The following is a 24,266-nucleotide window of genomic DNA, read 5'->3' as shown; positions in this document are numbered from 1 at the left end:
AAAACAAGCTGGCATCAATTAAATAATCTGATAAGCCTCAAGGCTTACAATTCAGATAGATTAAACAATCTGGAACTAGTTCTCCATTCCCATCCTCACTGTCAACCCCTTTACCTTCTTTTGTCCAACTGATCAACCCCGCTGCCTGCTCTACCACTCTGTCCTGACAAGTGATTTACTATCATAATAAACGTATTAAACATTAAATGACAAATGCATCATTGTTTTTGAGCCAAATTTCTGACATTGGTAGCATGGTTGCAGGAAAATTAAAAAATAAATACTTCAGGCAAGTGAGAGTGTGAATTAATTAATGTCAAGTCGCTAACATGATGCATCAGGAAGATATTTCAAAACAGGTTTTTTTAGGCGAATAATTACCTCTGGAGAAAAAAAACAGTCAATGCTGTGAGAAAATGTCTTCCTGTTTCTATGTTATATGTATGTTTTGTTTTTTTTTTTGGCTGGATCTTATCTTATCATGGAAAAGTCTATGAAATGAGACATTTATCACAGTGCCAAACATTTAACCTTCTGCTGTGACCGGATTAAATTCAGACCGGAGCTGTCTGCCTGGACGTCTGACAGAAAAGTTGCGAACATTTCATGCATGACTTTAATGGAAAAACGGCTGCCAACATATAAAATTGCCAGAGCATTTACAGGCTAAAGTTCATGTCTGAAAGGGTTTTATTTCTTTCGCAGCCCCCCCCACCTCCCCTCCCTCAGGTTTAATGCCTCTCTATTGCATTCCCTGAAGGCCGACCTGCAGCATACCAAGTGGTCAGTTTCAGAGGCAGCGCTCGCCTCGCCCGCCGTGCCGCCTCGCTCACTATAAACCGACACAGTGCATTAATACTACTCCCAGGAGGTAAGTGGCACCTGTTGGCTTGCTGAAACTAAACACCTCCCCCAGCCCCTTCCCAAAAACACACCCCCACTGGTGACGATCAGCAGCCATCCTCCTCATCCCCAGGTACCACTCAGTCCCTGAAAAGGGCAGAGAATAACAGAATCTGCAGCACAAGCAGCAGCGTTTCAGCTCCTCCCTGGATGTTTACAGGTTCTAAAGAGTTTCCTGGCAGAGCGTCGAAGTCTGCTATGTGGGGCGTTGCCTCACCGTAGTGTACCCCTGTTACGCCCAGTCTGGAGCCAAAGATAACCCCCCAGCAGGGTATATTTGGTCCCAAGGCTAGCAGTTGCCAGGCGGGAGGTTATTTTTAGCTTTACTCAAGTCACCTGGCTCGAGTTGCAGATGATACCCAGCGAGTGTCTCCGTTTGAGCGTATGCAAACACACACACATTTGAAATTAGTGGGTCCTGCTGCAGTAATACTACTGGTTAAACGACATGGCAGCATAAACAAACAGCCAGATATGCTGTAACTCTGCAAGCAAATAGGATTCCTGGAATGAACTGAGACACATGGCATTCACTGCAGGTGCAATAAACACACAGACATACACACCGGCTTCATCGCAGCAAAAATATCATCCAACATGCAACAGTGTGTTAAATCAGGGCACAATGAAAAGTACATCAGACTGATTGATCCAAAAATCCTTCCTCTAAATCACAGGTGTCAAACATATGGCCCAGGGGCCAAATCCGGCCCACCAAAGGGTCCAGTCCGGCCCTTGGGATGAATTTGCGAAATGCAAAAATTACACTAAGATGTTAACAATCATTTTAGTTCAGGTTCCACATTCAGACCAATTCAATCTCAGGTGGGTCATAATAGCCTGTAAATACTCACAACTCCAAATTTTTCTCTTTGTAAATGTAAATGTTTTCATGTATTTACACTAAAACAAAGTATAATATTGCAAAAATATCTGAATAATCTGAACAAATACAACGTGAAATGTCTTAAGAGAAGTAAGTGTAATTTTAATAATATTCCACCTGTTACTAAATGTCTTGTGTATTTGTTGATCCACCGTGATCTGTCAGTTATAATGTACATGTGTAAATGATAAACTAACGCATTATTTTGTTAAAATTACACATTTTTTTCAGTTTGTTCATATTATTCACATTGTTTGAGAGGATAGTTTGTAGATGCAAACATCTTCATAATATTTAATTTTACTTTCTTCACTCAGTTTGAAGTTGACATTATTTATATATTATTATATTGGTTCGGCCCACTTCAGATCAAATTTAGTTGAATGTGGCCCCTGAACTAAAATGAGTTTGACACCCCTGCTCTAAATAATCATGCAACAGTAAATTATGAAAAAATCTGTAAAAATGTGTAACGGTAAACAATCTAAACCCAATCAGTATAAATTTACTTGCATTTTGTGATAAATTATTGCTGCTGTTGATTATGCTGAGTGTATAAGTATGTGGTGCAAAGAGTTAGAGTCAAAGAGTTAAAAAAAAAAGAAGTATTTTGTTTATAGAGCTGCATTTTTAACATCTCTAGAAATGTTAATCTTTTTGAAAGTCTTTTTTGTACTGGATGTGAATTTCCAAGGTTGACATATGGGATTGATAACACTGGTCTACACGTAAAATACTTCCAGAATAAAAATAGTGAAATTTTACCACATGTGAGTCACTAGTCGCTCTTCTATTGAGCCTCAAATTGTGCAAATAAAACTTGCGCATAAAAATGCACCTAACAGAAAAACGTCAGTTTCAACTAAAATCTCATTTTTCGATTAAAAGTTTTTTGCGCTGGCAAGAGATGGTTTTTCACAATTGGTATATCACGCACAACTGCAATGGAAAGACCTTTTTCTACAACTAGAGTCCCGTGAACAAAAAAAAATGGATGTTGACGGACGTTACAACAAGAAGAGTTTTAAAAGAAACATGTCGCGGTATGTGTGGACACACCGGGAAACCCAATCATTTTTAAATTTAGTATGAGATAGAGGGGTAATATATAATAATAATGAATATATCTGTAAATCAACACCATATTTACATTCGTTGCCATGTTTATGGAATGACTTCTCATGTCATCTCACGATAATAAATAAACAAATCATCACATTTGTGATTTAATGGACAAACTGAGATTATGCACTTCTGTTTTTCGACATTTAGTAAATATCGGTAAAGTTTTGCGCAGATGTCCAATGGAAATGCCACTACTGATAAAGAAAAATCAAGTCAAAAATGCTGGTTGGCTAAAGTTTCCAAGATACAGTCTTGGGTCAAAATTGAAATTCGAGAATTAATGAGAGAATGGGTTTTACTAAAAAGAAATATTTGACTCAGAGCTACCAGATCTACTTCAAAACACTGTCTGCACATGACAGTACATTCACTTTACAGGTTCTCTCTAGTGGAAGATTTATAAATCTGTTGTATAAATGTACATAAACTAATATATATATATATATATATATATATATATATATATATATATATATATATATATATATATATATATATATATATATATATATATATATATATATATGTGTGTGTGTGTGTGTGTGTGTGTGTGTAATAACACTTTATCATATACCTTGAAAACATCAGCAAACCAGCACTTTTGTCATTTGTTTTTCAATTAATCGTATTTAAATATGGAACATTTAGCACATTTAATCTCTGAAGCTAATAAGTTTTTTTTTTGTTTTTTTTTTTTAATTGTAGACCAGTGTAACATTTATGACATAAATATGATTAAAAACAGTGTTATGTGACTATTTAGACTAACATTGTAGTTAATGAGAGTACTGGTCTAGCTTAATATTTGTGTAATTCAATTGTATTTAATATATCTTTAATACATTTTGCTTGTACCAACTGGAGCAGTTTATTAATGCGATATTATAGACTCTAAAGTCAGCAGGACTTACATTCTAATCAAATTGCAAATCAAATGAAAATCCATTTTCCTAACACTGCTTCAGTTCTGAGTTCTTTTGACACGTACCGATCTGGCAGGTCTTGCCGGTCCACTGGGGAGGACAGAGGCATTCGAAGCCGTTCTCCATGTCGATGCAGGTTCCACCCTGAGCACAGGGGCTGGAGGCACATTCATCTGTGTCTGAAATCCACCGCACACTGATGTTTACAAGGAGAGCCAAAAGAATCTGACATGCTACCAGTGAAAAAGGATAAGTCTGTCTGTGAAAAATAATCGCGGCATGTTAACAGGGTTTCTGCAGGTATCAGCAAATCTAATTTAATGCTTTTAAATGTCCTTTTTAATGGCACTTTAAACAAATTTAATGCCCATGTCCAACTGCAGATCCAGTTTTATGTATAGTTTTATATACATTTACTGTTGACAGGCTTTAACCAGGCTCTGAAAACACTCTAAGGATGGGGGGTCAAACATGCGACCCGGGGGCCAAATCCGGCCTGCCAAAGGTTCCATTCCGGCCCGCGGGATGAATTTGTGAAATGCAAAAATTACACTGAAAATATTAATCCTTTTAGTTCAGGCTCCACATTCAGACCAATTCAATCTCAAGTGGGTCAGACTAGTAAAATACGATTATAATAACCTGTAAATAATGACAACTCGAACATTTTCTCTTTGTAAATGTAAACATTTTTATGTAATTTTACTGTATTTATACTAAAACAAACTATCATTTCTCATAAAAAAAGAATAACCTGCACAAATATGAACCTGAAATCTTTTAAGTGCAATTCTACCAATATTCTGTCTGTTATTAAATGTTTTGTGTATTTGTAGATCCGCTTTGATCTCTAAGTTATAATGTACATATGTAAATGATAAACTGAAGCATAAAACTGTTAAAATTGCAGTTATTTTTCTCAAGAAATTTCAGTTTGTTTCTGTTATTCACATTGTTTTAAAGGATAGTTTGCAGATATAAAAAAATGTATAATGTAGTTTTACTTTTTTCATTCTAAAACATGGAGAAAAGTTTGGAGTAGACATTGTCTGTATATTATTGTTATTATTTTACTGGTCCGGCCCACTTCAGATCAAATTTGGCTAAATGTGGCCCCTGAACTAAAAGGACTTTGACACCCCTGCTCTAAGGAATAAAATGTTGGAATTTGTTAGATTTAATTAAAATGTTATGCAACTTGTTCCATGAAATATGATTATTTAAATGTAAAAAGATGTAGCAGTTAATTGCAAAGATAACCAACTAATGAATCCGAAGTAGTTGTGTCGATAAATCTAAAGTAAGGTGTTGCTTTAATGCTACAACTTAAGAGTTACATTTTCTTATCAACAGTATTGGTTTGGATTTACACACATTTTGTTGTAAATTTAGTGATGAGAAGTCCGATCCTTTTAGCTAACTCGATTTTTTCGGTTCATTCGTCTGTTGAGAATCGATTCATTCATTTAAAAAAACATCCTGCATCAATCTGGAATCAATTAGCAAGACGAATGAACCGAAAGAATGGAGTTAGTTAAAAGAATCAGACTTCCCATCACTAAATATGTGTAAATCCAAACCGATACTGTTGATAGGAAAATGTAATTCTAAAGTTGTAGCATTAAAGCAACACCTTACTTCAGATTTATTGATGCAGTTACTTTGGATTCATTAGGTTATCTATGCAATTAACTGCAACATCTTTTTTACATTTAAATAACAATATTTCGTGGAACAAGTTGCATAATATTTTTAATTAATTCCAACAAATTCCAACAATTTATTTCTCCTCCAATCACTTCTGCTGAAACTCGCATTTTCCCATTTTTCCCCACATTTGCTAATATTCCCTCCGTTCTTTCGCCACAGCATGAGCACGCTCACAGCACGTTGCATTCCAAGCATCCGTTGTTGTGACTTCGTGCACCGGCCATAAACAATAGCCAATTAAAGGGTTCCGCCTGTCAATCATCATACTATACTTCCAAAATTATTAAATGTTTATATAATCAAAGTAAATCGTGAATAACAAAGCTTTTTTTCCATCAAGTGTATTTAATTTTTTAATGCCTCTGGACACCGAATTTAATGCTTTTTAATGCCATTTAAGGCCTTAATTTTCACAAAATCTATTTAATGACTTTTAATGCTTTTTAATGACCTGCAGAAACCCTGGTTAAACTAATGCGAACAGTGCAAAATACATCACAAAACAGTGGATTTTGTCAGCGATGGGGTTAATGAAGTGAAAAAAAAAACACAAAACATGGAAGTTTTTGTTCAGCCAAACCAGTGAATTATACTAAATGCCTGAAAAATCAAGACGCTTCCTATTACGTGATTCCCAGACACACCCAGAGTTATTAAAGATTCTTCTGTATTAATACTATAAAAATCTCTGCCAGTTTTTATTCATTTTCCTGTTAAATTTATTTGAATTAAAACCCAATGATGCATTTTCAAAGGGATGAAATATATTACTGATTATGTAACTGAATAGCCTACGTCACCTTTAGCACAGGTCGGCCCGGACCAGCCTGCAGGACAGTGACACTCAAAGCCTGATGGGACTTCGTGGCATGTCCCTCCGTTGGCACAGGGGTTGGATGCACAGGCGTGTTCAGCTGCAGACAAAACACAGGAATTTATTATTGTTTGGTTTTTTTTTTAATGCTTTTCCTCATATTTCAGAGCTTCAGCCTGACCTCATCACGACCGGATCGAGGGCGTGTTCGATGGATAAACTCACCGATCTCACAGTTCTTCCCAGAGTATCCGTCCGGGCAGGCGCAGTCGTACTCGTCTGGTTCTGTGTTCATGCAGGTCCCTCCGTTCTTACAGGGTTTGTTCGTCCCACAGTAGTTGAGATCTACACACAAACGGATGCTCATTAACGACCATGTACATATATTTGACTTTCTTGTTATTCCTGCATCCTGACATCTAAACTCTATCATCTGCTCCACCTTTTATCTAAAAAAAAAATGCAACAAAAAAGTGAAAAATACAATAAGTTGGAACCACAGAAGTTAATTTGTTTCCACTAACACAATTAATTATCAAAAAATGACGTAGATTTATTCTTCTCTCTCCTACCCCCAGGAGAGAGAAGGATAAAGAGAGAAAAGGCTGTTGCTATTATTGTATTTGGGATTATTGATTTTGCTGTTTATTATTATTAGTTTTTAATTTATTTAAATATTTTTTATTTTTCTTATTTATTCATTCATTCATTCATTTATTATTATTATTATTATTATTATTATTATTATTATTATTATTATGTTCCATTGGCAGATATTTTTGCTTGAATTAAGCAAAAAAAATTAAGCAAAAATGGAATAAGTGAAAATTATCTTGGTAAGATTTATTAAAATAAGATTTTCAAGATCTATTGTCCAAAAAAAAGGTTCTTTATGTTTCATTGTTAAGTTACTTGTTAGAAGTTACTCTTCAGGTGATTATGTCTTATTTTAAGTGTGATGAGATATTTTGACTAGAAATGAGAAAAATACACTTGGTAAAATTTTGATTTTTGCAGTGAAAAAGGCTATTAACAAAAAATGGTGCAGATTAGAACCTCCTACAACTAATGACTGGCTACAAATTGTGAATGGAATATTTGAGGTGGATATTCTGACCCATAGATTGAGGACTTAAGAACAGCAGTGTCATGATAAATGGGAGAAATTGACAATTTTCATTTCAACGTCACATGACTAAAACCAGTTGTCAGTCACAAAGGTTTTTATAATGTATCCCAAATGTCCCTTATGTTTGTACTGTACAGAATTCAAACAATGAAAAAAAAGTATATATTACCTACAATTAAGGGACTTTTATGATAAAAAAAAAATAAAGCACAATATTGATTCTATTAACAATGATCTCATAAAAATGATTATTGGAGTATATCATTCTAAACAATACAAAATTATATCTTCTCTTTACAAACATTTAATGGGGAAGAGAGGCTGTAACAGTTTGGATGTGAAACAGATATGGGGAAAAGAACTAGGAATGTGTGTCTCAGAGGAGGAATGGATCAGTATCTGGAGAACTCAACAGTCAACTACTTCTTGAAGAACATGGAGGGAACATTGCTGGAAAAGTATAATTAGATTTTTCAAAACACCTAAAATTACAGCTCAATGTGTGTCCAGAGTTGATACTTGTTGGAGAGAATGTGGAGATGTCAGTGTCTTTTGGTTATGTACTAAACTTACATCACTTTGGGATAATATACTATATTCAACAATTATTAAAATACTGGGTTGTGCAATCCCTAAAACATGTTTGGGGATGTATTTTGGATGTATTATTGGTAATAATGTAAGAAAAAATGATAGATATTTGTTTAAAACACTATTAACAGCCTGTGGGGCGGCCATGGCTCAGATGGTAGAGTGGGTCGTCCAATAACCGAAGGGTTGGCGGTTAGAAACCGGCTCTGTCCTAGTCAGTCCATTGTGTCCTTCACCCTCCTTGCCTCCAGTGCCACTCACACTGGTGTATGAATGCGTATGAATGTTTGGTGGTGGTCGGAGGGGCCGTTGGCGCGAATTGGCAGCTACGCTTCTGTCAGTCTACCCCAGTGGCTACATATGTAGTTTACCACCACCAGAGGGAGAATGTGAGAGCGAATGAATAATGGGTCAATAATGTAAAGCGCTATATAAATTTAATCCGTTCATAATCCATTAAAAAGGCTATTACCAAAAAAAAATGGTGCAAATTAGAACCATCTACAACTAACGACTGGATACAAATTGTGAATGGAATATTTGAGATGGAAATTCTGACCCATAGATTGAGGACTTAAGAAGAACAGTGTCGTGATAAATGTGGTCAATGTATCCCAAATGTCCCTCATGTTTGTTTTGTATTGTACAGAAATCAAATAATAAAAATAAAGTGTGAAAAAAAAAAGAAAAAGAAAATAAAGTATATTTAAAAAAACAAAACTGATCTGACCTTTGTTACAGAGCAGACCTCCCCAGTTCTTCTCACAGTCGCACTTCCAGGGCTCGGTGCAGGTGCCGTGAACACATCCAGGATATGGCAAACACTCATCACACAGCGGACCCTGCCAGCCATAACTACACCTGCAACACAACAAACATGAAGGTTAATGGTTAAATATGTCAGTTTCATGTCGTTTTTTTTTTTGGTTTTTTTTTGTATTTTACCTTTAACAAATGGAACACTATATGGATGTGGAATTATGGGCGCTTTCATGTGTTTGCCCTTCCTATTCTTGTTCATTTATGACTCTCCCCTCCAGCTGTACTTAAAGGGAGTCCCCAAAACTACTGAATCCGAAACCACCTAATCAGTCCTAAACAGCAGTGATCCAGGTTGAAAGCCTTGCGGTTTTATTGCTGTGCTGCTTCCACCTCAGTAAGTGATCTGAGCGTCTGAAGGAGTTCAATGAGTGCAACAGTGGCTCACAAGTAGATTTATCAGTAAAATAAAAGCCTCTTATTTCCCAAGCACACCAAGAATGTGTTCTTATTTACAGCTCCAACCTCGGGGAATTCAGGCTCACAGATGTATCCTCAATAACGCACACAGAGCCACGGAACCAGTGAGTTATGTAGTAATAACAAACAAGTCATTTATGACTTTGACAATGTGTGAAAACACTAAGGAGCACTTGATGTGGAGGACAATCTGTCTGACAAACATTAAGAACCTACTGCAGGTTGTGGAAAAATGAAACTATGAACTGTTTAAATCACTAAAGAATGACATTATAGATATAGATGTTCAGGAAAAAACAGAAGAGCTGATTGAGTTGACGCTGAATGTCACAGCTGTAATTTGCAGAACGTCTTCATCAAGGTGAATGACATGTTACAGAAGCTCCTAATCTTAGGACACAAAGAGCCAGAGGACATTCCACAGTAGCCAGGGTGTGTTTGTTTGTGTGTTTTCAATCAAACTCCTTACACCACATGCATCATTTATATCCGTTACCATTATATTTCCAGTTTCTTTACATGTAATATCCTGTTGGTCGATTTATTTCTGTCTTTTACTGTGTATATATGACATTTCCTTTATTGCAAACAGGAGAAAGAGGACCCTGGACATTAAATATACAAAGCTAGGAATAAACGTACACTGGACATACAGTACCTTATGAAGAACTTTAAATTACACAAGTTAAACAATCTGACAATTATATGAAAAATATTATGGAGTAAAATAGAACTTCACAAAAAAACTACTTTGCAATACAAATAGTATCAAGTAGATAATTGTTTTATTACTATTGTTGTTGTTTTCAACGCATTAAATGGAAAATTTTGCAATTTTGGTGGTTTTATTTCCTTCATTAATCACCATTGTTATTAAATTAATGTACTCTTTTATCAACATTTTACCGTTGATCCCAGAAAATCTCTTTAATCTGTGTAATATTGTCCAGTGTCTGAACTTTCCTATTCTACTAATATACTATATATTTCAACCTGCTGAGTTGTTTTACAGATAGTGTTGCATGATAAGTCTTTTGCATTCATGTTGCTGGGCTAGAAAGTGTATTTAAGTCATTTTTTTTCATGTTTTTCCTATTATTGTTGATTTCTATACAATAAAAGGTGGATTTTAAAGGTTTTAGTTCATTTATTAACCATCATTATAATATTTTATCAACATTTTACTGTTGATCACAGCAACTCTCTTTACTCTGTGTAATTGTTATTATATTATGGTTTATTTCCATTAAGTCATTTGCTTGTAAAGTCACTACACTGGTGCAGAATAAATAAAGCTACTGATTGAGCTGATGATTTTTGCTCATTAAAGTCAGAATTTGTCCGTAATTTTCATTCAATCATTCATTCTGTCATCTAAAAGTGTCAATAAATATGTTAAATGACACTCAAAGTCACTTATTTGACCATCAAACTGTCACATTAGAGAAGGTGGAGCCTATAATTCTTACATCATTGCTTATTAAGTGACTTTATGAACCCATTAATTATCAGTGTTACTGTGAATGCATCACAGGTGATAAAAACTGTATCTTTGAAGACTTTCTTACAGTGGAATGAGACTTGATGCTGTTGTTGCCATTGTGTGTCTTTGTGTGTGTCATGTGTTGTGTCTCCCCTCAGAGCTCTTCCTGTTCGTGAGCTCGGTCGAGGTCAGACTTGGAATGAGCGTCGGGTTTGTGGAACGAGGCTTCGTCGTCTCGAAGGGGAGGCCAGTGAAGGGTTAGCTAATCTGTTGGTTTATGGCAGCACTCTGTTATTCCAAGGCCAGCGGTAACCTTGCCCCACCTGTCCTGTCATTTCTCCGCCGGTGCTATTTTAGGGAACAACCCCCCACCCCACCCCACCCCCCTCTTCTTCCACACCCTTCCCCCACTCTGGCTCACAAACACTTTAAAAGGGATGCCGACCAAACAGTTCTTCTCCTGCAATGAACAGTAATGTGCAGTAGTACACAGGCTGGGGAGGGGGGGGGTAACCGTAGTACTAAACCTCTATCCTTTTTGGGTAGCGGGCACTAAATACTTGAGTGTCAAACAACAGAGGACAGTTTGGACTAATTATTTGTTTTCATGCCAACAAAATAAGACCTAGAAATGGTCTTACATCACTGACAATCTACATTTGTTTTAAGAAGGAATCACACATTATTTGATATTTTTGCACGACTTATTTATCTATATTTCTTTTAATTATCATATGATATTTGTCTAGTATATCGTTGCCGTCAGGTGGAAACCTCCGAAGTACATTTTTGGTCTTTTTTTTTGGTCATAAAATGATTCTATTGGACAGTCTTCACGTTATTTAGAATATCCATTGTTTTTCCAGTTTCTTGAAAAATAACCATTTTGGGAATAAGAGGTTTCTGCCTGACAGTGACGATATATTGTACAACTGCTGCTGTTCTAACTGTGTTTGATAGTAATAAAAATGTATATTTGAGATTTATTTGACTAATATAATGCATATTTCACATGAGATGAACACCAGTTTATTTATTTTACAGGGGGTGTTGTACCATTTCTATTCTATTCTATTCTATTCTATTCTATTCTATTCTATTCTATTCTATTCTATTCTATTCTATTCTATTCTCTCCATTCATGCTGCCAGTACAGCGAGTGTCTTTAAGTCTGTTTTAGTACTTTAGTTTTAGCACTAAAAGGTGTTTCCTCACCTGTACCAAGGCTCAAACTAGGGTTCATGTTTTTTTTTTTTTTGTCCAACTGTATACATTTAGTCTTGTTAGTTTTCCTTTAGCAAAATACGCTTTTGGGAACCAAATAAAACATCCTGCCTTTGTCATCTACATGTGCTGCATCTGACTTTATAGACAGGCATCTATGATTATTACGCTGTTTTTTCATCTTTCAGTTTTTTTTTTTTTTCATTGTTTATTTTTTTTACGATGACAACCTTTTGTAACTTTCTGGAACTGGTCCAAAAAGTTTTTTTTGCACTGATTCAATTCAGTTATAATGCAGACGACCTCTTTTCAGTGACCGATCTGTAGAGAAGGGGAGGTTTCACACCTGCAAATAAAACTAAAACATCCTAAAGCTGACACTGAACAACAGTTTGATGTATATATTTAACCTGGAGAAGTTGGTGTCGTGTGTTTCTGGCACTGGAGTAAAGATAATAGTCAATAGGTACTAAAATGACAGTTCAACATGTATTTTGACCAGGAAAAAGCTCAGATGATGGAGTGAAAACTGCAAACCTTCAGAGTTTTCTTTAAACCCTGCTGGTGACTGCAGATGTCTACAGTCGACCACTTTGTATCGTTAGGAAAATGTGCATGTAGTGTTTACTTCATCAGTGTTTCTTTTAGGTATTGTCTAAATATTGCAGTAACACTGGTCCAAAATTATGCAAAAATGCTAAGCTTTCAGTAAACAACAAAAAACCATCAAACCACCTAAGCTCCCCAGAAACTTAGCCATACTTACACTATGTTGTGATTAACCTACAATTGACAAGATGTGACAAAATCTATTCTTCACATCGTGGATCATAATGTTCTGGCCAGACCTCAGAGCCCCCAACCCACTCCATAAACCAACTCCTGGAAAAGCCCCCCCCCCCCCAGGGTTTTCCTTTTATTTGCATGATGCATAAAGTATTTGCTGCACCCTGTTTCATGCTTGTTCTATCTTTGAAGTCATTTTTTTTTGCGTGTTGACAGGATGCGGGGTTTTCCTTGGGCCAGCTTTAAGTTGTTCAGCAGCTGTGAGTCCAAGTCCAGTTTTCGGTAATTTGGCGGCACTGACACTTTTACAGAGGGCTTAAACAGATAAAAGGAAAGGAAATAGTGCGTTTAATGTTTATGATCGTGCAGTGTTAAGACACAAATTGTAATCACGCCATGTTTATATGGGTGGAGTGCATAGTGATGAAAGATGTAAAAATGCAGCTCCAACATAGTTTTGTAAAAACATGCACAAGTTTTGTGTCATGCACAATTTGTAAGATGAAACGCCTTGAACAGCACGCAACAGCTTTAATCTGATCTCGCCGGGTAAGTCGTGTGTGTGTGACAGCGTTGTGTATTGTTTACTGCAGTGTGTGGTGCTGTCCAGCGCTGCGGTCGGCGGCGGCGGTGCCCTGCATAGTGTCAGCCCTGCAGCGGCGGTGGCAGCGTGGACAGTCTGTCTGGCTGCAGTGTGGGAGAGCAGGGAAATGGTTTGGGTAGCCGCAGGCCAAGGGTGGCATTACCCACAAGCCCTGCTGCTCCGCTGCTGCCGTCCCATCAATGGAAGGGGCCGCGGGGGCCAGCCAGAGCCCAAAATATCCCACCGCAACCCCCGCCTTTCTGCTGCCCCTCAGACAAACCACACCCAGAGGACGGGACAGGACAGTGGGTCGGGGTATGTGTGTGTATGTGTATGTGTGTGTGTGTGTGTGTGTGTGTGTGTGAAGGGGGACTGCTCAATTATTTACAGGCCAGACTCGCGCCCAAATCCAGCGGACGGACTTAGCCCGCTGTTGCCTAGCTACATGTTTAGTAGTGTCACATGAGGGAGCGTAGGTTGTGAATGCGCTGTGTGTAAGAAACAAGATCCCAAACACACATTTTTAGTTTTCCTCTGCCAGGCTCAGACGCTTTTTTCCTGTTTCTCTCTCTCCTTCTTTCTTTCTTTCACTCTGTGCTTTTCTCTGTCTTTAACCCTTCAGAGTCTCCTCGTCTCTCACTGGTTTTCCCACTTTGTTTCTCTCTTGTTACTGTTTTAGCCTGTTTTTTGTGATATGTTTCTCCTCACATTTCCCCATATTTTATTTATTTCATTTGCTCAGACACATACCAGTTTATACACACAAATCAAACAATGTGCATTCACATTCTGAAGGTTTCAACTGCTAAATTTAAGACTTTTGGGGACTTTTTAAAGACCGTTATGAGAGCAATTAAGATCTCTTTTGCAGTTTACTGTGCAATAAATCCTATTACTTTAAAAGTGACTTTTATTACCTGATACATAGCTTTAATATGCATATTTATTTATTTTTGTATATACTTGTTTTATTTATACCTGCTGCCCTCTGAGCCACTGCATCAAAATCTCGTATTGATGTACACTGTAAAATCTGAATGACGAATAAAACCTGTCTATGTTTCTGTTTATGTCTAGTTTAATCTTAACTGGACTCGGCTGATGATTCGGAAGTATTTACAGGTAGTTTTTCTGTTTTCCCAATGGGACGCTGATACCTTTATGTCCAAAGTTCAACTGAAGACTAAGGGCCGGAATCTACTGAGGTCCCAATTTGTGTGTATTAACTTGCGTGTGCAATCTAGAATTTTGCGTGTGGGGTTGAACTGCGGTTTGCGGGTGATTTACTAAGGTTGCTTGTGCAAATGTCAACAGGTGCAAAGTCTTGGAGACCGCCATATTTAAATGAGGGTTTTGTGTGAGATACTGGAGACAATACACTGGAAAAACTGCTCTGGGAAACTAATATCAGAATGTGAAAACAGACACATCAATCCAAGACTTTAACCCATAAAGACCCAGTCCTACTTTTATAGCAGTTCCCATATGAATTTTTCCCTCCATTTTTAACCTTTCTTAAATGATTTATCACCATTTATGCTACTATTATCTTCTGTATTTTGCATTTTTTAGTGAAAATCCTGTAATTTCCTAAAATTAATTCACTGATCATGTAGATGTTCATAAAAACTCAGATTAACGTTGAGGGTTATTATATCAGAAACAGAGAAAATGGAAGAAAAAGTGACTTTTTCAGTCAAATCTCCCATTAACTGAACATATGCCCACTGTTTCCATCCTCTGTCACTGATCCAACTTCATGGGTTTTACTGGTGAATGAATGTTGTAGAAGATGACGGTGTTTCCATGTTCACTATGGAGCCTCTGAATGTCCAAATGGGTCATATCTGATGACCATGAAAAGATGAATAACTGTATTTTACACCAATTATTTACATGTATTGAAAGGATTAGTGGATCGACAGTAATAAACAGTTACATAAGTAGAGGTTCTGGTTAAAGGTGGATGTTTGTGTCTTTATTTATTATGTGAATGTTAGGGGCGGCCATGGCTCAGGAGGTAGAGCAGGTCATCCAATAACTGAAGGGATGGCGGTCACATTCTAGTCATGTGCCGTTGTGTCCTAGGGTAAGACACTTCACCCACCTTTGCCTCCAGTGTCACTCATACTGGTGTATGAAAGAATGTGAATGTTTGGTAGTGGTCAGAGTGGTCATTTGGCGTGAATTGGCAGTCACGCTTCTTTCAGTCTAGCCCCAGATATGAATGTAGTTTTCCACCACCAGAGTGTGAATGTGAGGGTGAATGAATAATGAATAGAATCAATAATGTAAAGCACTTTGGGTGCCTTGAAAAGCGCTATAGAAATCTAATCCATTATTATTATTCCAATCCATTATCTATCATGTGATTGTGTCTGTGTGTTTTTTACTTTTTTAAGCTATTTATTATGCAAGTGTGATTGTGTATGTGGTTTTTTTTTTTTTTTTTTAATGTCAGATGATTGTACCCTTTAGGTTCGCACTTTTTAATTTAGTCGTACAATGTACAGTGACAGTAAAGATATATTCTGTTGTAATCCATTATCCAAAATCTAATCCATTATTATTATTATTATTATTATTATTATTATTATTATTATTATTTATGGGATGATTTTAGTCCAAATTTTGTCCAAACTTCAATTCAACCCTTTCTATCCATGAAGAAACAGATTCAGCAATGATTAGTTTTCACCAGTGTTTCGTAACTAAATGATAAAGTCCTATATTTTCAGTGTCTTCTTGTTTCCCACCCTCTCTCTTTTGACTATGGTAGCGTGTGTTAGTGTGTGTGACTGTACACTCCTGATTGAGATGACGCTTCAAATCACATGTTGAGGCACATTCCAGGGTGTTTCTCTCCCTTCCAATCCTCCGGCCTTTTCCAATATGAAATGACAGCTTCATTTTTTTTATGAGAACTCAACTAAATCAAACCTGTTTCGATAGCAAACCCTTCCTCTCCTCACGCACTCTGTTTGTGTATGTACTCGGGCTTCTTCGAAACTCTACGTCCACATGTAATCACTTCTAAACGCCTCCTCTCCTGTTCACATAGCTGCTACTGTAAACGCCTGCTCAGCCTTTTTGTAAATTGCTTGTAGTGGAGTGTGCTGTTATTTTACAGCTCTGTGCAGAACTGTGCCGTCCTCCCTGTGTGTTCAGGAAAGCCAACACTTCTACAGCCTGTCCACCTCCTCCAAAATACCAAAACTAATGACATAAGCCAAAGAACTCCAGTCTTCTCGCACCTTCTGTTCGTCATTTCCCAAAACTTGAAGCCATATTTGAGCTTTTGTAATATTTACCAGAAGCTTCCTAATTTAAAAGTCGGTCAAATTATCACCTGAAATTCACTACATTTGCATTTCTAAGGTGCAGTTTTTATCATTTAGCTCTAAATGTATCTTTTAAACCAGAACTTATTTCCACAGTAGAGGGATACCTTCACTTCAGAACATGAACACACCACCAGTCTGTTTGAACTAAAGCGCGACCGATATGGGATTTTTGGGGCTGATGCTGATACCGAAACTGGGGGCTAAAAAAAGCCGATATCCAATATATCGGCCGATATCCGATATTGGCCGACAACCGATATATTGGCCGATATATGAAATAAGAACACTGATCTACACAGGATATAATAATTTTATATTAGATAATTGTGGACAGGTGGATAAACAGTTGCATACATCTTTGTTTATCTCACAAATATAATTTACACAACTTTCAAATGCAAACTATGTAATCACAAAAATAATTACAGCAAAAAATATTACTTACCACACAATTACGTTTTCACTCACAAATTTTGATGTGTCGGCCTCACAGCACTACAACTTCTTATGTGGACTAAGGACTAAACTGAGCATGTGCAGAGTGAATTAGGTGAGTCCTAAATTGTTCCTGATTGGAGCAACTGACCTGTGTTACAACTGTCCCCAGTCTCCCCTACACTATTAACACCCAGGCCTGCTGGCAGAATGAAACTGTGAGGTAGACAGGAGGTGCACGGACATGGGTGTGTGTGTGTGTGGGGGAATACTTCATAAGACGAGGAGGGGGGGTTAGCGGTCCATCCTCGTCAGAGAGCATGGTAGCGGTCTGTGATTTTCGCTGGGGTTGGGGGGTCGGAGCGGTGGGGGGATAAGCAGCCCATCCCTGTCAGAGCGTGCGAGCATGCGGGGGGGGGGGGGGGGGGTTTAGCTCCGTGATTATGTGATTGTGTGTGTGGGGGTGATAGCGTCATTGTCCGAGCAGGAGTGAAAGTGAAACTAACTCACTTTAAAGTTCCTCTTATTCTCTGGGCAGCACACACACACAGGAGCAGCGAGCGACAGAATCTCCATGCAGCAAAAAAGTTAATATATCGGCAACATCGGCTACATATTGGCCGATGCTGATTAACTGGTGATACGCTATAATCGGCCCGATTAATCGGCCGGCCGATTAATCGGTCGGGCTCTAGTTCAAACTCCAAAAAATAAGGCATTACTATGTTGTTACCAGGGACTCACTCCATATGCAGGGGCGTGGTCTAGATAAGAACATGTCGAGTTTATTTGGCTCCTACACTGCAGGACCTGCGATGTGACGATTGTGCACGTGTACATTGTGATGGCGATGCTAAAACAATATATTGTGCAGCTCAAACACTTGGCATTCTGGTGTTGGTGACGTATATCATGTAGATTGGAAGGATGCAGTCCATTCAGCCATTTCATATAAAACTAGACATTACTGTTAAAGATGCAAAACTCTGAATTTCTCTACTCATAAATGACCTTTTGGGGAATAATTTGTCTCTCGCCCTTGACTGTTGTTCACATTTTTTTTAACTTTGGATCTCTAGTAAAGAAGTGGTTCTGCAGACCATGGACAAGCAAGCTGGTTACCGCAAGGCAAGGCAAGGTGAGGCAGGTTTATTTATATAGCACATTTCATGTATAAGACAATTCAAAGTGCTTTACATAAAACATAAAAGCATTACAGCAGGGAAGCAATAAAAAGTATAGGCATAAGAAAAAACAAAACAAAACAAAACCCAGATAAGCAGATAAAACAGATAAAAACTTTAAGCTTAAAAGAAACAGTGCAGATCTGAACTGATGAATAAAAACTCGATTCAAATACAGCCTGAGAACAGGTGGGTCTGAGTGTTTCAGCTGATCTGAGGCTTTCTGCAAGTTGAACCGACTCTAAACCAGCACTATGACCAGTTGGAGCAAGCAAAAAGTGGGTGGAAATAGGGTTGTAGTGAACTGAAATGAGCCCCTGAAGGGTTAACTCAATTAAACATCTCACATACTCAGGATCTGTAATCAGTACACGACACAGACATCGGGTTCAGTTGATGTGATGTGATTACCTCCGCCAAGGAGGTTATGTTTTTGCCAGGGTTTGTTTGTTTGTTTGTCTGTCTGTTAGTGTGCAACATAACTCAAAAAGTTATGGACAGATTTTGATGAAATTTTCAGGGTTTGTTGGAAATGGGATAAGGAAGAAATGATTAAATTTTGGTGGTGATTGGGGGTGGGGGGGCCCACGGGGGGGGCCACTGATCAGCCTTGGTGGAGGTCTGCGCTCTCCGAGTGCTTCTAGTTTTCCAATGTTTCAGCCTGTTTTATCATTATCTATTAGCTGAGTCTATACTATTGTTGCTGCTCTTATTGGACCACCCAGTATGAATGAGGGTTAGACCAGATCATGACAATGTCAAGACTAAATATTTTCTGTTAACTATACTGGTGGACTGACCTCCCATCACACTTCCCAACAAGCCAGTGGCAGCCATAACAAGGCTGAGAATAGGACGAGATGATGTGGGCTGCAGACACTAGTGGGTGGGGAGGGGGGGAGTGTGTATGTTTGTGTATATATGTGTGTGTGTGTGTGTGGGGGGGTGACGAGGGAGGAAACATGCTGCTAAAGAACAGGCCTCTCTCTTTTTCAGGAGCAGGAAGCAGAACAATGGCTTCAGGATCAGAGTGGAACTGAGGGACGGGGGGCAAGCTTCACAGAGCAGGGTTCGAGTATGTAGTGTGTGTGTGTGTGTGTGTGTGTGTGTGTGTGTGTGTGTGTGTGTGGGGGTTGAAGCTGCTTGGTATGTTATCAACAACCCCCCCCACACACACACACACACACACACACACCCACACACCCATTCACCACCCTCCATCACTGTTGTGTCACCACTGTTATCCTCATTAACTTACAGTAGCTTTCCATCCAAACAAGCTCATATTTTATCATGTGACAGCTGCACTTTAAGGCCAACAAACAAGAGACAAAAAAGACAAAGCGTGGGTTAATGTAGGGGGTGATGGTGTGTGTGTGTGTGTGTGTGTGTGTGTGTGTGGGGTACTCACTTGCATTCCCCTGGCACGTCGCAGTTCCCATGCAGGAGGCTACATCCCTGCTTGCAGATCGCTTTTGGGAAAGGAAAAAAGTAAGATGCATCAGTTCCTTCAATTCTGGGAATTTTCATTAAAGCATTAAACTCTCATTTCCTGTGTTTTTTTTTTGTTTGTGAACGGCAAGAAATCTGCTCTGCTCACAATGGATGACCAAGTCACTGAGGCAAAGTTGAAGGTATCGGCAGCAGTGACGAGAGTTTCCAAACATTCTTCGCATTCTTGCAAAGTCACACTTGACATGAACTTTGTGAACTTCTTTTCCGAAACGGGCAGTGAGTTGAGAAAGCTGCGTCCATGTGATAACAGACGGTTTTTGTGTGTAGTGTTTGTTTAGGGCCTAATGTTAGGTTGCCAGTAAAAAAAAACCTGGATATTTAGAGATATTTTTAGATATATTAATATTTATATTTATTTATATGCGTTGTTATTGTTGTTGTCAGTTATCAGTATAAATCCATTGGTTATTTTTTCTTAGTAAAAATGAGTAAAAACTAAAAACAAACCCCTTATAAACATCCCATTTACATGCACCATCATATTCTGATCAATATCTGATTGTGAGTTATCAGATTTTTCAAGGGATCATGTCAACAGCATAATTTAATAACTAGGGGTGTGTATTGACAAAAATCTGGCGATACGATTCAAATCACAATACTAGGATCATGATACAATATATCACGATATATCATGATACTGTTAAAAAGGCCATTTATTATTGGTTTTGTTTCCCTTTTTAAAAGATTATTTTCCTGGAAAAATTGAATTACACCAGAAATATGCACAAATACTAAACACATTTTTATTTAATCAGAACAGGATCTAATGCTATATCACAAAATTTTCCTGTGTTAAAACTTAAATCATATTTTATAGACATTACAGTTTAAGATCCTACTCAAATGTTCATATTCTTTTAGTTCATAACTAACATCATAACATTATTTTGTGCAATCCCAACAAAGGAACTAACATTATTTAATAAAAGACTGTTAAATAATAATAAATGAGATATAAACAAAAAGAAAAATGGAAAACCAAAATGAACCTCCACAATATCTGCATTCGAATAAATGCCTAAAAATATTGATATGATGATATGCGATATATTGCACAACCGATATTTTCTTACACCCCTACTAATAACAGCAGTAATCTGATTATGTGAAATCAGATTAATGCACCTAGATTTCATCTCAGTTCTCTGATGTCTTCATGCATGTATGCAGGTTAAAACCCCTTAACACCTCCACTTAGACATTTGCAACATACTGTTTCCATCACAGAAACAACTGAGATAACATATATATTCCCCTGATAATGATTTGGGAATATTCAACAGGTTTCCAGGAACCTTTTTCAAGCACTTGTTTCTTGTCAGATCAGTTGGTGACGGACCTACACCGGGCTAATGGAAGCAGAAGCTCTCACTTACGACACATGTAAAAGGAATAGGGATGTAAGAAAATATCAGTTCTGCAATATATTGCAATAATTTAAGAACTACGACATCAAATTTAATCCTTTTAAAGACTTTTTTGAGATATTAAATGCAGATTTGTAAATTCAAGACTTTTAAGACCCCGTGGGAACCCTGTAATATACTTGTTGTATACTTGGGTTAATCTGATTTATTTCGTTCTTTTACATCTGAGCATGTGTAAAAAAAAAAAAAAAAAAAAAAAAAAGATCAGTACTTATGTACATACTCTGACAGAAATCCCACAATGGACTGAAATGTCTAAACTACAGTTTTTCAATTATTGCGTTTCTGATGTGCATGTAAACATATCAGATCTGATTATTAAAACTAGAAAAGCACTTGGAGAGTGCAGATCTCCGCCAAGGCAGATCAGCCCCCCCGATCACCAGCAAAATGTAATCATTTGTTCCTTGTGCCAGTATCAATATTTCCTGAAAATTTCATCAAAATCCTTTCATAACTTTTTCAGTTATCTTGCTAATAGACAGACAAACAAACTAAAAATCCCATCACCACCAAAATTGAATCAATTTTTCCTTGTACCAGTATCAACATTTTCTGAAAATTTCATCAAAATCCATCCATAACTTTTTGTGTTAGCTTGCTAACAGACAGACAAACAAACAGACAAACAGACAAGCGGTCATATAAATCATGTGTTCTGTTCATATGTATACTTTCTCACCTGTCTTGCAGTCATGTCCGGTCCAACCTTCCATGCAGCCTCGGTTTCCAAACTGGTCGCACACATAGTGACCGAAGTAGTCGTCTCGGGGCCGGCAGACCTTGTTGCACTTGGTGCCGTAGTAATGCTCGTCACAGCGGACGCGAATGGTGTACTCGAAGCTGGCGATTAAGCTTTTATACTCCACCGTCTGCTTCTCCTCACCGGGGTTTATCATCCCTTTGTGGATGCTGCGCTCGATCAGCAGCTCTTCATCTGGAGGACAAACAAATCAATACAGAAACAAAGTCAGAAACAGTAGGGAATTTGTGTTGATTTCACTGTTTTACTTCCAATGTTACTGTGGCCCGGGAGTGTAATCGCTAAGCATTCACAGCCTACAGAGAAAGTTCTACCTTCTGTTTCACACATAAAAAAAAGCATGGAAAACCAGTCAATAAAAGCACCTGAGCACCAGTCGGCATGTTAAATACACACATAGATCGATACAAGACAGTTGTCTGTACACCAGTATGTTTAGTCATTCATTTGTTTACTACTTCATGTATTTAGTTATTCATTTATCTGATCTTCCTTTAGTTTAACAATGGATTTGGAGAGTTGTTACACCCCTACAGTCGCAGAAAAAAATGATTACACCATCAAAAGTCATCAAAGACAATGGTTATGCAATCAAGTACTAACTCCTGTGTGTATGATGTGACTAAAACTGACAGAAAAGAAAACATGGAATGCCTAAAAGCACTGTTTTTGTCAGTACAATGCCATAGATATTGATGTAAGAACTGAAGTGATTTTGGTTATTATCAAGAAAACATGGAAAATGGATAGATATCAGCTCAGAAATTTAACTACTATGAGCTATTTTTGTTGTTATCATTATATTTGTCCAAACAAATGTGCCTTTAGTTGTACCAGGCATTAAAATGAACAAGAAATTGAAGAAAACAAGGGGTGGTCTAATAATTTTTTCTGCAACTGTATATCTACTACTATATTTACTTATTTCAGATTTCATTCATAACAGTGGTGTCAAAGTGTTACCAAAAGTCCCAAATTCTCACTACTATAAATACACAAAAGCAGCAAATTATACACAGTTAAAATATAACATAACAAAATTAATCGATTAAGTGATTTAAAGCCATTTTTCTAATCGTTTCCTTTTTGATCGATAACATTTGCTTCTTTGTTGTCCTATATAATTATTGTTGGGTTTTAGAATCTAAGAAAAGGGAAATCTTTTAAGAAAAATGATCAGTAGATTTAATGCCGGTCCACTTGAAACTTATTAACATGACACTATTTAGTTGTTTTTTGTTTTTTTTTTGCCATTGATCAGGTCTTTATTTAGTCAGAGCTACATTCACAGTGGAATAGACATTTTATTATTTTTTTTTATTAGTGATAGTAAACAAGACAGTCGCTGTTCCATTGGACATCTGCGCAAAACTTTACCGATATTTACTAAATGTCGAAAAAACAGAAGTGCGTAATGTCGGTTTTTCCATTAAATCACAAATGCGATGATTTGTTTATTCATTATTGCGAGATGACACGAGAAGTCATTCCATAAACATGGCGACGAATGTAAATATGGTGTTGATTTACAGATATATTAATTATAATTATATATTACCCCTCTATTTTGTACCAAATTAAAAAATGATTGGGTTTCCTGGTGCGTCCACACATACCGTGACATGTTTCTTCTTCGCTTGTTGTAACGTCTGTCAACATCCGTTTTTTTAATTCACCTGACTCTAGTTGCGAAAAAAGGTCTTTCCCTTGCAGTTTTGTGTGATATACCATTTGCGCTATGCCCGAAAAACCACCTCTTGCCTGCGTAAAAACTTTTAATTGAAAAATGAGACTTTTGGCGATATTATTGTTTTTCCATTAGGTACATTTTTATGCGCAAGTTATTTTTACGCAATTTGAGGGTCAATGGAAAAGCGACTAGTGTGGACAAAAAACCGATCACAACAACACGTAAACAAAGGGAAAATCAAACAAATAAACAAACCAAAAACAACAACAGAGTAATGACAACGACAATAACATCATATTACAATGAAAAAGATCCTAAATGTAAAGAGCAACTAAAAACATGACACTGTTTGGTATTTAGGTCATTTCACTTCCGAATGACATTCCATGGAGTCCGTCTGATTCCAGTTTGGGGTTTGACCCACCAACCCTCTGTTTAGGCAGATTTAACAGTCCTGATGTTAACACAGATCAGAGGGAAGGCGTATCCTTGGGTCAAACTTCACCAAA

General features: G+C 37.4%; 1 protein-coding gene across 2 annotated transcripts in view; it reads right to left on the bottom strand.

The window, feature by feature from the left end:
• Window positions 1–24,266, bottom strand: part of LOC115413189 (protein jagged-2-like) — a 124,129-nt gene that overhangs the window by 33,592 nt on the left and 66,271 nt on the right. For both annotated transcript variants that reach the window (XM_030125941.1, XM_030125942.1), the window contains exons 4-9: window positions 21,987–22,241; window positions 19,771–19,831; window positions 8,812–8,942; window positions 6,587–6,706; window positions 6,348–6,461; window positions 3,903–4,016 (exon numbers count right to left, since the gene is read on the bottom strand). In XM_030125941.1, the coding sequence (XP_029981801.1) occupies window positions 3,903–4,016; window positions 6,348–6,461; window positions 6,587–6,706; window positions 8,812–8,942; window positions 19,771–19,831; window positions 21,987–22,241 (795 nt within the window). The remainder of the gene's footprint in view (window positions 1–3,902; window positions 4,017–6,347; window positions 6,462–6,586; window positions 6,707–8,811; window positions 8,943–19,770; window positions 19,832–21,986; window positions 22,242–24,266) is intronic.

Source organism: Sphaeramia orbicularis, chromosome 22 (genome assembly GCF_902148855.1).
Source record: "Sphaeramia orbicularis chromosome 22, fSphaOr1.1, whole genome shotgun sequence".
Classification (NCBI taxonomy): domain Eukaryota; kingdom Metazoa; phylum Chordata; class Actinopteri; order Kurtiformes; family Apogonidae; genus Sphaeramia; species Sphaeramia orbicularis.
Note: the sequence above shows the minus strand (reverse complement) of the source record. Positions and strands in the feature narration are given on the sequence as shown.